This window comes from Carassius gibelio, chromosome A21 (assembly GCF_023724105.1).
Source record: "Carassius gibelio isolate Cgi1373 ecotype wild population from Czech Republic chromosome A21, carGib1.2-hapl.c, whole genome shotgun sequence".
NCBI lineage: Eukaryota > Metazoa > Chordata > Actinopteri > Cypriniformes > Cyprinidae > Carassius > Carassius gibelio.
This window is the reverse complement of record NC_068391.1, coordinates 9732103-9747367: the sequence shown is the minus strand read 5'-3', so window position 1 is coordinate 9747367 and position 15265 is coordinate 9732103. Positions and strand designations below refer to the sequence as shown.

Here is a 15265-nt window from a genome sequence, read left to right as displayed (position 1 = left end):
GGCTGTCGAGCAGGGGCGGAGCGGGGGGGTGGCTAATGGGGCTTAAGCTCCGAATGTTTTGTCAAAAGCCCCGAATCTTTTAGCTTTTTTAAAATAACTTCAACTTTGTTTCATTTCCTCTCAGTCTCTCAGACTGGAGCGGCAAAAAAAAGAAACAAAAGCTCGATTACTGTGCGTTGTGGCGGACGGTAAAGCATCACGCATCACTTCGCTTGTTTGCCAACTGCCGATAAAAACTAACGAAGAAGAATATAAATCATCTTCTTCGTCGTTGTCATTAGGGGCTGGTGGGCTTTTTATTTCACCGCCGTCGTAGCGAGCTCACTGACTAACCGCCTGAAATTAGCATTATGGACATAACAATTTTTTTTAAAAGGAACTCGTAACAGCAAACCTCACCGGCCAGAGAGAGATTCAAAAGCAATATATCCCAATGTATCAAATGCTAAGTTATTTCAGGGCATGTTTTACAACTGTTCTCGGCACATTAGTGGGATAAGAAGATAGATTAATTGAGAAATATAGCTGGAGAACAATTAAATACAAAATAGTTTGTAGGCTCTACTGGGTGAATATTTTTTTTTTTTCTGAGTAACCATCATTTTCCCAGATAGTGTATAGATTTTTAGGCATTCTGTTATCTCAAACAGCCTGAAAAATAGTGCATTTAGCTGACATAAACGTGGGGAAAAAAAATCTCCCCTGCGGAGTACACCCCTGCAGCCCCCTAGGTTTGGGCTAAGCCCCGAATGTTTACATCTTCTGGCTCCGCCCCTGCTGTCGAGTCCTCTGGAAGCAAAAGCTATAGGCGAACAGCTTCTTTAATTGAATGTGACTGCATCTGCTTCGGCATTGGGCTGCCTTTCTTAGCACTTGTGAAAAAGACAAAAAACTGCCCTGCATGCAGCGCACGCACAGGGAACAGGGTGCAACTCTGTGACACTGAATTAAAGGCTGGTTCGGGACGGCAGAATGCCTGTATCCTAATAACCTGGGCTCTGAACAGCATTGAGAGCACTTCAGGTGTTCTTTCATGGCGGCAAAAGCTGTGTGCCAGTTGCCGGCAAAACATTGCCAACTAAGTGGATGACAGGTGATGGGACCACGGCTTGCTGCGATTCTCTGCTCTGCTAAACGTCTCCTTTTTTAATTACGAAAATCGACGTAAATCAAGTGAACATAGATATAAACATTGTTCAGTCAACATAATTAGCATGCTGAATTGAGAAAGTGATGCAAATGTTTACATTTATTATTAGTAAGTGATGAAAACAGTCTTTTGCAGTGTAATATTTACAAAAACACAATAAGTCAATGAGACAATTAAGACCTGTTACAAAATACTGCCTTTCACTAAGGAACAAAAAAAAAAGTGTCTAAGAGATTAGTTTCAGCTTGTTTTCTCAAATGCATGACAGGAAACAGAAAGTGAAAGTCCTGGTATTTGGAGGCCAATTTGGACAAGATGCCAGTTATTTCTACTGAGACAAGGTAACTACGATTTCATGATGGTACTAGGCTGTTTATTTAAACCTAATACTTCATGTGTCTATACAATAAATACACTCAACATCAGCAAACAAGAAGACAAACTGGGCCAGAAATAACCCAGCAGGCACAGGATTTAGACTCCAACGTCGGTTAGACGTTGGATTTTGGTTGAAAATGAAAATCAGGTTGACGTCTAAATCCAACGACTGTTTGACGTCAAGCTCCAACGTTGGCCAGATGCTGAATTTTGGCTGGAATAAACACCCCCACAAAAAATCATAAAAAACGTTGAAATGCATGGCAGTACACATATTACCAGCTTCACTTATTACTAACCAGTTTGACTTTATTTCTGTCAGATGTCTACAGAAGTTATTTTTAAGAATTAACAGAGATTTAGATGTTGAAGTTTTATTTGAAAATGTTTGATCACCATTATTGTGATCAGTGTTTGCTTTAGTTGGGTAGTTTGACTCTTGGCTTAGTAAGTTTGTGGTTCTTGTAATAGTGTTTACCAAAACACATAATTTGTTATAAAATGGGCCATGAACAAATATAAGGTTTTATAGTTTTCATAATCATGAAGAAAAATGATTGAGGATTATTTTTCTTGTCATTGACCCAATTGTTAATGAACAATATTCAAGAAACAATACTTTCTTCCTTCAGATCAGACAATCAGATTTTTTTTTAATGCATTTTGAGAGAAAAATCTTTTGAGACACATAGACATCAATAATCAGTATATGAATCTCAACAATGGTGACATGCTTCATGCAGCAATGCATGCTGGGAGCCACCATAGTATAAAACTCATGGCTCCTAGCATGCATTGCTGCATGAAGCATGTCACCATTGTTGAGATTCATATGCTGATTGTTGATGTCTGTGCGTGTCAGCGTAGGTTAAGTTTTTTTGAGCTTATGTTTAAAAGATTTTAACTGATTGTTATAATACCATGGGATTTCATGTGACAGAAACAGTGTTTGTAATATAAATGTAAAAAACATCAGTGAATCAGGTTATTTAATGATTATAAAACCATTAACAGATAACAGCCATCACCTGATCTCATTTCACGTTAGCTTTCTTTGATGCTGCAAATGTGCTTGACACACAACTGTCACAACGAAGACAAAAGATATAATAAGTGTTAAGAGCCCAACTAATGGAAACACTAATCACTGTAATGGTGTTTAACTGTTATATGTTATGGAAATTAAACACATTAAACACACAAAGTTGGGTTTAGACGTCAACCCAACTTTCATTTTCAACCAAAATATGACGTCTGACTGACGTTGGATTAGTTGGAGTCCAACGTCTTCCTGACGTCACATTGATGTACTGTGCCTGCTGGGAATAAGCTGCACCAGAAGATGAGATGATGAAGGTGTGAGGTCTTCAATCATTATCATAGATACAGTCTGTAAAGAGAAGATATTAATATTGCCATCATTCCACCGATCTTAAATAACATCCCATCTAGTAGGAGAATTAACATTTTAAATTCTCATACATTGTTCGGGTTAATGAATTTGTTACGTACCATCTCCAATGTCATCATAGACCTCATCACTATGTAAACAAGATGTAAAAATGTAGTTTAGCATATTCACACATTGACAAAGCAATTTATAACAATGATAATAATAATAATAATAATAAATTCAGAGTAACTTACTCTGTTTGGATATTGCCGGCTGAGACATATCCAACTGAAAAGTGCATTTTACAATGTCATCATTACTAATACTTGTCCTGATGGAGATCAAGGGCCCTATTTTAACGATCTGAAACGCAAGTGTCAAAGCGCGAAGCGCAAGTAAGTTTGTGGGCGGGTCTCGGCGCTGTTGCTATTTTCCCGGCGGGATAAATGGCTCTTGCGCCCGGCGCAAATCTAAAATGGGTTGGTCTGAAGTAGCTTCATTATTCATAGGTGTGGTTTGGGCGTAACGTGAAATAAACCAATCAGAGAGTCATCCAACATTCCCTTTAAAAGCAGGTGCGCAAGTTCCATTATGGATTGCTATTATTGTGGCGTATTTACCAGGCGCACGCCAGGAGCGGTTCACAGCCGAGGAGACTGATGTTCTTGTAAGAGCAGTGAAAGACAGAGAAGTTGTGTTGTATGGGGATGGGAGAATAATTAGCCTAAATAATTTGTAAGCTAGATTTATGCCTATTTTTTCACATCTTCGTGGCACACCACAATGATTTCCGTCATCTCATGTGTTAATATTTTTTTAGTGTAACAATTTATGATTTGCAAAAATAACTGTTGCATCTGTGTAGATTACATGAGCAAAGTGTATGCGCGTTGTGCACGCTATACATTATGGTCAAGCATGCGCCCTTAAAATAGCATAATGAACAACGCGCAACGCGCCACTGACTTTAGACTAGGTTTTTTCTGGTCAGTGGCGCAATTGTTTAACGGAACAGCAAAATAGCACCAGGGATTGTTTGCGCCGGAACACACCTCCTTTTTTGCGCTGAACCGCCCAGGGAGCGCAAGTTCATTCACTAGTTTAGCGACGTGCCTCTGTGGAGGGAAAAGCGCGCTTTGCGCGGGTGCAAAATAGGAATGACACATGCGTTGGTGTACAAAGTCAATTGCGCTGGGTGCAAGATAGGGCCCCAAGTCTCATTTGGAGTCACAAATAATGCCACTTACATTTGCCCTCCTTGTTCCTGCAGATGAATTTGTCAGGGTCAGATTTGTTGATGACATCCACAGTCTCCCCAGCTTGTACAGTAAGGTCTTTCCCACTTCCCTTCTTACTGGTGGCAATTGTTACTTGATGCAGCACCTGAATCTCCCCATCGTACTGGTAAAGTAAATGCCAAATTGTTTGCTTATAAATTCAACCAAGAAAGCACTCGATGTTTACAGGTCACTCAGCATTATGTTTTAATGATCCAATAATTTCATACGCACCTTAAACTTCTTTCGAAATTCCTTTTCTTCTTTCTCAAACTTCTTTTGCTTTTTGGGGTCCTCGTGCACTTTGATCGCCTTCGATTTTAATTGAGGATGGCTGCGATAATGAAGTATCATTATCATCAAGACAGGCTGATTTAAATGTGCTAATAGTACATTTTATAGAGTTTTAATCTTTATATTGCATCATCTTGTCTTACAACATGAATGGAAAAGCACTAAGGTAGCATCTGTTTACCTGCTAGATGATGTAGCAGGAGTGAATGAATCCACATCATCATATATCTCTTGGGAAACGTCTGAGTCGTAAAGACATTCGAAGACAAAAGAATTCGCAGTGGGTTATTTTGAAGGCGTGATATATGAATAAAAAAATGTTTTTTAGCTTTATTACCTTCAGGTGTAAATTGTGGAGGGGGAGGAATGCTGAAACAGATTGTTAAAAGTGTATGAATATTCGATAATTTTATGAGCAAAAGAAACTCAACTGATTTAATTTAGAGTTAAGAAGACAAAATCAAGGGAGGTGGAAGTCTTGGGGAAAGGAAACAGAATCATTCAGATCTAGTGATGTTATGGTTAGAGGAGATTCGAAAAGCATTCATATCAGGAGGGCGCAGAAGAATTTCCTTAAAGGAGTTATTTGACATTTTCAACACAGATCGGGTTGTTTGTGAAACGAACAATTAGTCAATTTTCTTTGTTAGAACAAATGGATGCAGTTGTAAATCAACGTGATTGGAAATCGAAAAGTAGCATTGTCTGATTCCATCTTACTAATGTAAAATTTACTCATTATAGTGGACTTGGCTTTTTCTCTTTTCAACCGAACTTTTGAGAATGTCCAAGAAGTTGAGCTGTTTTAAGAGAGACCTGGGATCTGCAGTGCTATGGATTCAGAGGAACGTGGTTTGGGTGAGACATATCCATAATACATGTGGCCAAACAACAAACCCAGAAATACAGGCACACACATACAGAATACTGCATATAGTTTTCAAACATTACATATTATATTACATTAGATTATTTGTTCTTACCTGATTGGATTAATATTGGGTTCGGGTATATCATCATACACATCATCATCATCTGGCGGTGGAGGTAAAACAACTATCAACAGCAGAGGGCAGACTTGTTCTAGTATTGCCTTTCAAAATTAAACTTAAACCTTACAGTCAATTAGTTGAAAAAATGATTTGTTTTATTAAAACTTACCCCGCTGCCCATTCATTTTCCTGAAAGATTAAGGAAAAATATGAATGCTCACTTAAATACGAGCAGCAGTATTTGCTGTGTAACTTCTAATGTAACTTTCTTGGCTATTTCTTGACTTGTCTAGAGACTAGAAAAGTGCTTAAAGATCAAATCGGCCTTTTCACATTATTAGTTATAAGGGGAAATCTTTGGACTTTTGTTTGGAAGTGATACAGGCTCTTACCCATGATCCTCCATAGATTCTACGTCATCGTACACCTCTTCACTCTCCAAGTTATGAGGAAGAGACAGGCCTTTATTCTTCAAGCCGCTGAAGTCGATCTCAACCATTTCCGTTTTAACATAGCCAACTGAAATGTAGAGAAATGACTACAACCTTTCTCAGGGGAAGAGTGAGCTCACATCAAACTTCTTATTAAACTTTTTTCTCTCTTACATGATCCGTCTTGCCCTCGGGCCAACCATTTACCCTCTGGGTTGTCAGTGATTCGAATGATATCAATTGACTCGCCCTTCTTCATGGAGAGGTCATGTTTCCCACCCTTGCAGTCAGCTTTACCTTTTACCTGATGCATAACCTGCAGGGGCGTTGATATCTGAGGAAAGAACAAACATACAATCACCATGATCCAGTACGTAAACCTTGATAACTGGTTGTAAGTTATCTGAAGTTATCTTACTTTAAACTTCTTAATTGCATCTTTCTCTTTTTTCTCACGCTCTTTCTGACTTTTAAGCTCCTTGTCTTGTTTTTTCTGAGGCGGACTTTGCTCTGCAGCAGATCTGTGGTAAAGCAGACCATAAACCATTTATTAACCAAAAACACAAGTAAAAACTGCAGAACATGAAAAGAATCATTTGATTATTGGCACCAAAAAACTGTTTGTATCACTCTGTTCCAGGTGGGTGAGGTGACCGCCATGCCTCACCGCCAGCGCCAGCATTAATAGAACTTCAAATCTTACCTACTTTCATCAAGATCCTCATATATCTCACCATCACTTCCACTTCCCTAGAAGAGAGTCAGACATGAGACAGTGCAACACAAACTTTCCCAAAGAGTTTCTGTATGCCTCCACTAAGTTTCTTACCTCATTTATTTGGCCTGTAATGATAAAATGTGAAAAACAAAGTTAATAAAATTAGTTCGAATTGGATTTCATAAACTACTGTGTTCCTATCAATTTTAAATTTGGAAATTAAATGACATTATATTTGAGGAATATATATATGTGTGTGTGTGTGTGTGTGTGTGTGTGTATATATATATATATATTAATAAATAAAAAAACATATATATATATATATATATATATATATATATATATATATATATATATATATTAATAAATAAAAAACATATATATATATATATATATATATATATATATATATATATATATATATATATATATATATTAATAAATAAAAAAACATATATATATATATATATATATATATATATATATGAGAATATTTTTTAAAAGATGTGATTATAAATGTGTTACTTAAGCTTATAAGATATTTAAGCTGAACCTGCATATATATTTACTTTTATCCAGCAAGGATGCATTAAATTGATCAAATGTCAGAGTAAATACATTTATATTGTTACAGAGGTTCACTATTCAGTAGATTCTGTTTTGAACTTTGTTTATTAAAACATATTGGGAAAAAGTAGCCCTTTTTTTTTTTTTACAAAATTACTAATCAGTACAACTGTTTTCAAAAGTGTTTCTTGAGCAGTAAATCATTACATTAGAATGATTTCTGAAGGATTGTGGGACATTGAAGTATTGGCTGCAGAAAATTCAGCTTTGCATCACAGGAATAAATTACGTTTTGAAAAGTATTAATAGAAAGCAGTTATTTTAAATATTTAAATTTTCACTGTTTTTATTATTTAAATGCAACCTTGGTGAGTATAAGAGACTTCTTCTTAACTTAAATAATTATCAGGTGTTGGCTTTAAAATGACTCCCATTCAATAATGTAAGGGTAGGTCTTACCCGCTCTCAAGCTATCCACATCGTCATAATTTTCATCTTGAATTCTGCAGACAGATATAAAGTTCTGAACTTTCACCGAAATTCGGGTATTAAAGAAATTGTCATAACCTGAATCATTCGGTCACAGTGCTAAGCGAAGTGTTTCTGTGTTACTCACATGGGTCCTGGATGCCGTGGGGGCAGGTTGGGCCTTAAGGATTGAGAGGGCAGTGGTGGAGGTGGCTGACTGCTGGGGTGAGAGGCAGGTGGGGGCGGGGGAGGGGGGGTTACATTCTTTGGTCCAGGACCTGCAAGAACATAGTTTAGTCATGACCAGTTCACCTAAACAGTCATTTCTGTCATCATTTACTCACCCTCATGTCTTTTCATACCTGTATGACTTTCTTAGTCTTAAAGAACACAGAAGAACATTGTATGGACAAAAACACTCTTCAGAATAATCTACTTTGGTGTTCCACAGTTATTTTGGGGTGAACAAAAGTTGAAATGTTTTTCAAAAGAAAAAAAGAAACTGGACACTGAACCCTCTATAGAGAATTAAGACATTTTTAAACTATAGTTACATCATTAGATCTTTTCACATGGTGCTAAGGGCAAAACCTGGTCTTATACATGATCTTTCCATTTTCACAGGTTAAAAATGAAAGCCATCTCTAACACTGTTCCCAGTTTAAATGAGCTTCCCTCTTTTTTCACTGACTTCAGCTCTCAAGTGAAAAGAGAAACTCAAAATGAGGAAGTTAGCTCAACGCAAGCAGGAAATCTTGAATTTCCAATATGCTGTTATTGCTATTTTATACCAGATGCACCTGAATGTTTGTTTCGCGATGGTGCACCTGATGCCGATTCACATGCTGTAATAGTATATTGTGTGTTAACTCAAATACACAATAAATATCAAAGACAAGTATGTTACACTGTGTCAAAGCACATATATCGTCAGCAACAGTGTCTAACCTTTTAATAAAGTCATGTGATGTTCCTCTTTTGGACATAATTACTTACTAAGATATGCATTTTTGCACAGTTTCTCAACTTTATGGCTTTATGGTGCTTATTATCTTGTGCATGGTTGCTAACAGTCTTAGAGGAACACAGAGAAGTCACATGTAAAACCACGGAAACCACTTTGGCCCAAAGTCTACTGCTTGCATTTGAGCAGTGGCTCACAAAGTCTTTGTGGCTTTGATATGGCTGATCAAGTGCTTACAGCCTATTGTTTTGTTCCCTCAGATGCTGCTATATAGAGAGATTGCGTGTTTTAAGCTAAAAAGTCAGTACTCACTGTCTGTTGCAACCTCTGAGCCCTTCTTAAACTTCTCAAGGTTGACTTTGGGCGGTCTGTTGGGTTTGGCAGGAGCGCTGCCCAGAGCATAGGTATTTGGTAGAGGTTTCTTCTTGGGTGCCGAAGGATCATCGTTGGCTGTCTGTACAGGAGGTCCAGATGATTTTCTTGGGAAGTTGGGTTTATTAGGTGTTATGGGCTTTGACACTGACTCATTAGCACTTGGTACTTTAGCTCCTTCCTCAGGTTTGTTAAAGCTATTTTTAACACGGAAACTTGATGGTTTCACATTAGATATTGAGGAAGGTTTTGCAGCAGACTCCACATTGCTGCTTTCCTCTGGCTGCTGGCGTAGGATACCCATGGTGCTTTTTGGTTTGGGTGCCAAAGGCATTTTTGGAGGAGTTGGAGTAGGGTTAGTGCTGTTGTCTTCAGCTTTCGGGGTGTCTTTGATCCAGGATGGTTTTGTCAGAGGAGCCATTGGCTTTGGGCTTGTTACCTTTGAATCATTTGCCATGATGCTTGAAGGAGGCTTCTGTAGTGGTGGCTTTGTGAATGGGACCTTTGGAGTCTCATGGTCCTGGGACGAGTCTGGTGGTTTGGGTTTAACAGGAACTTTAAAGTTGACTTTGTTGTTATCTTGTGTGTTTTCAAACCTAGTCCCAAAAGCCTTTATCTTTGGAGGATTGTGAATGTCTGGAGCGCTTCTAGCTGTGTTGACTATGTTCTTAGGTTTAGGGGCAGTTGAGGTAGTAGTAACTCCACTGGATAGGCTAGTTTCAAGAACAGGCTTCTTAGCAGGCACCGCCGGGCCTGAAGACAAGGTGGGCTGGACAGGTGGTTTTGGACGAACACCTGGACTCCCTTCCATAGATACATTTCCTGCTTGGAAACGTGCCATGATAGCTTTTACGTCAGACTTGTTGTCCTAAAAGCATAGATTGAAAGTCAAAATTTGAGGAATGAAGACAAGCCTGGGCAGAGTGTTTACATCTGTATTTGTATAATCATTAGCCGCGTTTCCACTGTCGGGCCAGTGCGAGCCAGGGCTTAAAACGGGCCGGGCGAGCTCATAGCCCTGGGCCAGTAGCACGAGGCCAGAATAGCGCAGGGTTTCCACAGTCATGTCCTGAAGCTCCACTGCGCATCAGTAAAACATGCCCTTTACACGCCTCTCAGAACAACGTCACGAAACCCCATCATTTCAGCAACAAAGAGAAGTTATCAGAAAACTAAGAAATAAGTCACTGGAACTAGCGCCATCACAAAACGAACATAATAAAGGTGGCCATGTGTTTGTATGCTTTTTTTAAATATTCATATTCAAAAGCATCGATGTTTTACTATAGAATAAGTGATACATTGATCATAATGAATTAATTTATTAGGACTCGAAATTAAATCACACAGAAATAAATGTATTTCTATTTTATTTATTTATTTTAAACGCTTATAAAAATAACCTGCTTATTCAGTCGAGTCTGTTTATTTGTTGCCACAGTAGCCTTTACGTCACATTAAGAATGAATGATAATCTCTCTATTTTTATAAAAGCTCCTGAACAAGAAAAAAAAAAAAAACATTATTATATTTTTTACGAGAGCTAAACTCTCGAAACGACACTTATGACATATAATATAAGTTACTAAATGAAAACACGATTGTGATAGAGAAAAAGAAGCTGATGTCTGATTTCTTCAAGCGGTCATATTAACTATGTTTACTGTGGTAATGTTATAAATATTTCTGCCTTGTATGATTATAATCCACATCGGATCTGAAAGTGAGTTTCGAGCTCAACTTATTAAAAAAAGTTTTTAATGCTGGTGTTATAGCTGCTTTTTGTTATGATCCGCAGCGCTGACTCGCTATTTTTATAAAAAAAAATCATTATTTTATTTTGATGCCATATTCTATGCGGAGCTAAACTCTTGAGACGAGACTTATGACAGATAAAATATGTTACTGAATAAAAACACAATTGTGAAAGAGAATAAGAAGATGACGTCTGATTTCTCCAAGTAGTTGCATTTACCATTATTACTATGGCAATGTTAATCTTTATCGCACATAGTCTTTTACATTGCTTTTAAATATTTCTGCCTTGTATCGTGATCATAATCCACATCAGATCAAGTAATTTCAAACACTCGCTGCTGAGTAAGAGTGATTTTAAAACTCAACTTATTTTAAAAAGTCTTCAATACTGGTGTTGAAGCTGTTATCTTTCTGTAATGATCCGCGGCGGAGACACTCTCCAGACGCAGAGAAACTCTGCCTTTGTTCATAACCACTCCTCTAGACCCAGCTTTGGCCCAAGGTTTATGTCGGGCCAGAAAACCCTGGCCGTTGGCCAGAGGAAGCCCAGGTGAGGCACAATCAAGCCCCGGAAGTGACAGTGGAAACGCGACTGGCCCTGGCACGCACTAGCACGTCGGTTTAAGCTCGACAGTGGAAACACGGCTATTCTGTTTTAGCTTTTATCTGTGTGTGACAACTGGTATACTTAATTGTATGCATGTTATTTTATGCAATGATTTACATTCCATTCAGCATTTTTCAGTTTATTCCATTGGGTTCAAAAACAATCCCCATGGCACCATAAAAAAGTATTGTTTTGAGAGCAAAACCAATATGAAAGTACCCCACCATGAGCGTTAGGGGCCAACGCTGGGGACTATATTTGGTCATGCAGTTTTCGTGGTTTGTGTGTCGCTCAGTTGCAGTTGCATGGTTCGGTTGGGTAACGCTGTTTGGTAAATCTCTTTCAGAGTTTTCCTTCCCATAGGCCTCGACAGCTCATGACCAAGACAGACCGCACGACTACGATGGAGGCTTACGGTAAGAGTTCATTTGGCATGCAGATACGTGGATACATGGCAATTTAAAGCAAATTATTTACAAACTAAAAAAAAACTATACAACACAATCTTTCCACATTAAAAAATATTGAAATATATATAAATATTTATATACAGTATGAATAATACTAAGAATAAATACTACAAACTTGACATCAAAGCAGTATTAAATACTAAAACTCAAGCGTACATACTTCCAATGTCTGTGGTATTGAATGCGTATTCTATTTAGATTTTTAAATTAGGATTTAAATTTGTGTCAAGTGTAATGTCAAATATCTGCCTTTTGTTGTATTGAACTGTCAATTCAACAGCCAGATTTATGCTAATTACTTTAAATAAGCCACTCAAACAATTCTAACAATTCTAACAATTCGAAATAAAACATGTAAACAGCAGAGATATTTGCCATTTAAGTCACATTGCATGTTAAAGATATTTATAAAATATCTTTTACCTCTGATTCTGGGTCTTCACTACAGCTTAGCATGCTTGATTTCTCCATCACAGCTCTCAGTAGTCAACTGCACTGAACATGAGAACTGTTTGTGATCACACAGGAACTAAGAGCATTTATCTTACCAAACTAGCAGGAAGTCACTGCACTCACTACTGTAGTTCTCATATTTAAAAAAGAATTTATAGTAAATACTTTTTTTCTAACACTGTAGACTGTAATACTTTGTGAGAGATGTCTAAATGGCACAATCAAATGCAGGATACAGTGAAATGAAATTTTATTTTATAACCACAAAATAGCTATTAAGGCTGGTTTGTCAATTGGGACTTCATTCAAATTTCACGCAATTGGATGCAAATCTCTTTCTGAATAAAAAAAGAGTCATTTATGTGTCTGCTGGATGTTCCTGATGTGTTACCAAGCTTTTTTACCCGGATACCTCAGAGCTACGTCTTTGTTATCAAAGAAACATGAACCTCTGGACCAGTGTTAACATGTCTAGCGATAGCAAGCCATTCATGTGAGACTCTGGGTGACGTGTGTGACGCACCCTTGGTAACAAGCATTTGAATCAGGGCAGACCTCTCACAAGGAAGAGCTGATAAGCTCTGGACTAGTGTCTAATATGACTGGCCTGACCCAAAGGTACACACTGTGCTGTTGACTCACTGAGCAAAAAGAGAAACTGTTAGACACAGGAACTAACATTGATCAACCAGTTACAATATCACTATGCTCTTGACAAACAACAGCACCGTAGACATTTTTTGCAAGTTAATTTAAGTCATTTTAATCCAGATATAGCACTTTATTATACAGATACCGTATAGGCAACACTTTTTTTCAAATTTATAAATGTATGCAGATGCATACCTGTATAAAATATCCTGTTAAAAAAAAAAAAAAAAAAAAAAAAAACTGTGGTTGCCAGAACATTTTTGTAAAAAATAAAATAAAATAAAAATAATAAAATACCTGTATTACAAGATGCCTTTGTATTTTACAACTTATAACTATATACTGTATTTCATTAAATACAGTGCTTATATTGCAAATCTACTTGACTATCAAAATCTGATTTTCACCTTAGAGAAACACCACAGTGCAGGTGCTAAAATGGAAAACCATGACGAATCAGATTTCATCTAAAAATAACAAAAATAGGAGACAAAACTATTTCAGGAAAATAAATATTATTAAGAATCATGATTAACCCCAGTGTTCCATGCTCAAAATCAATCACTTTTCGGTTAATATCAGACTCAGTTGCGGGATCTGAAGTTATTTTGAATGGTTAAGTTATAATGTGACCGTGACTGTTGCAAACAGTAGTTGACCCTGTCCATAGTTGACATGATGAACTACACCTGTACTAACTCTGCTTGTGTGAATTTGCTCCAAAACCTTCATTGACGTCATTTGTTTGCAGATGCCACTTGGATTGATCATTTGTTATCTAATGCAGTGAGATCACACAAAGAGCATGTCTGTGTGATCTCACACATGGCCTCAGGTTCAGTGCACTGACATCAAACGGCTGTCATGGAAAAATCAGCTGAGCTCAGATAAAATGAAGACCCAGAGTCAGAGGTAAATGGAATTCAATTAATTCTCAAATTAAATGTTGTTAAAGTACATTGTATGGAATCATTTAGTTTTTTTTCTCCTATTTATTCCGATAGCAAAATAGATATCAATCTGCTATAGTATGTCTGAAACAAATAACCTAAATGTTATATAGTAATCAGAGAGAATGTCTTCTCATGTTAGTCCAGCTTTCAGTTTTTTATGCATTCAAAAATGAGTTCTACTATCTACCGAGATAAATACAGAATCCATTTTTATGTATTTATTTATGGCCGTTACTACCAACAACCGTTGTACTGTTCAAGGCTCCCGACATGCAAAGCAGCCTCACAATAAGTCCATAGTTCCGTTCTTTGGACAGATGATTTGTGTAATGTGTGTTTTGAATATGAGTCCTGGCATGTGTTAACACGTGCTTAACAAAGAGCCAATGGATGGTCAGTGTGTGTTTCTCAGATGGTTATGGAGAACCTTAGATGACCATTAGAAGGTGATTTGGGAGATCCCATATTGTGACCGTGATGCAATCTGAAACAGGTGTCCTACTGTAGTTTCACTTTGCTAATGTGGTATTATGAAGCTAAATCTGAATGGTTTGATGTGACCACAAAGAGCAAAACCAGATATAAAATTAATCCGGTCTTTGACACATTCTAGCTATAGTTTAAAAGAGCGATTCGTTTAGGGGAAAGGCACATTTAACCAATGAAACCAGAGTGTAGAAGAATTCAAGAGAAACTTAAGTGTGTTTTCAGATGAAGAGGAAGCGAGTTGTGTCTGTGAAGCAAAAACTGGCCAAACATTACACAATCTACTTTTACACAATCTAATTTTGCAAAAACACATAATAAAAACCCCTAAATGTTCCCCAGATGCTCTATAAGTGTTTTTAAAATATGAATTGCGAATTTAAACGCAGCATTTAGTTTCATAGCATGTTGTTTTATGTGTATCTTTTATTTATCAATCCACCAAACACACCCTATGATAATGGAAATTACGAGCACATACATGACCAATAGAAATATTTTAGGTGAAAAGTAACACAAGTTAATAATTAGACAAACAGGAAAAGAATAACACAGTGTGCTAGGAAAGACCGGGTATGCACAGAAAAACTCCTGCACCTTTATAAGTTAACCATCTGATTTCATACCATACATTTCTCTGAACCATTATCTCTAAAAACTGCCGTAAAGTTAGACACCGGTCAATACTATGTGACAATTCAAGGATGAAACCAGAAAGAGCACTCACCATGGTGGTAAAATATCCTGTCCCAGATGTTCACATGGACTTTTGGTAGCTCAAAACTGGACTAGTGAATGTGTTTCCGTTCGCTTCAGTTTATTTGTGACTGTTAATGCCTGCCCACTCCTGTCTACTTCTCCTATTTGCTAGCAGACCGCT

The 15265-nt window shown here is 37.3% G+C and overlaps 1 protein-coding gene across 3 annotated transcripts; it reads right to left on the bottom strand.

Moving 5' to 3' along the window:
• Positions 1 to 1231: 1231 nt before the first annotated feature.
• On the bottom strand, positions 1232 to 15265 carry LOC127941451 (FYN-binding protein 1). Of its 3 annotated transcripts, none has more exons than XM_052536497.1 (20): positions 15113 to 15265; positions 8948 to 9875; positions 7820 to 7949; positions 7663 to 7706; positions 6745 to 6758; positions 6619 to 6665; positions 6334 to 6436; positions 6090 to 6249; positions 5877 to 6003; positions 5654 to 5673; positions 5476 to 5548; positions 5228 to 5323; positions 4830 to 4861; positions 4674 to 4734; positions 4433 to 4532; positions 4169 to 4322; positions 3176 to 3209; positions 3041 to 3069; positions 2855 to 2918; positions 1232 to 1607 (listed from the first exon to the last, which is right to left on the bottom strand). In XM_052536497.1, exons 1-19 carry the CDS (start codon positions 15113 to 15115, stop codon positions 2896 to 2898), a joined length of 2178 nt encoding a protein of 725 aa, XP_052392457.1. In that variant the 5' UTR covers positions 15116 to 15265; the 3' UTR covers positions 1232 to 1607; positions 2855 to 2895. The 3 variants fall into 3 exon arrangements, with proteins under 3 accessions (XP_052392457.1, XP_052392456.1, XP_052392458.1); XM_052536496.1 differs by lacking the exon at positions 15113 to 15265 and adding an exon at positions 12266 to 12372; XM_052536498.1 differs by lacking the exons at positions 5228 to 5323; positions 15113 to 15265 and adding an exon at positions 12266 to 12372.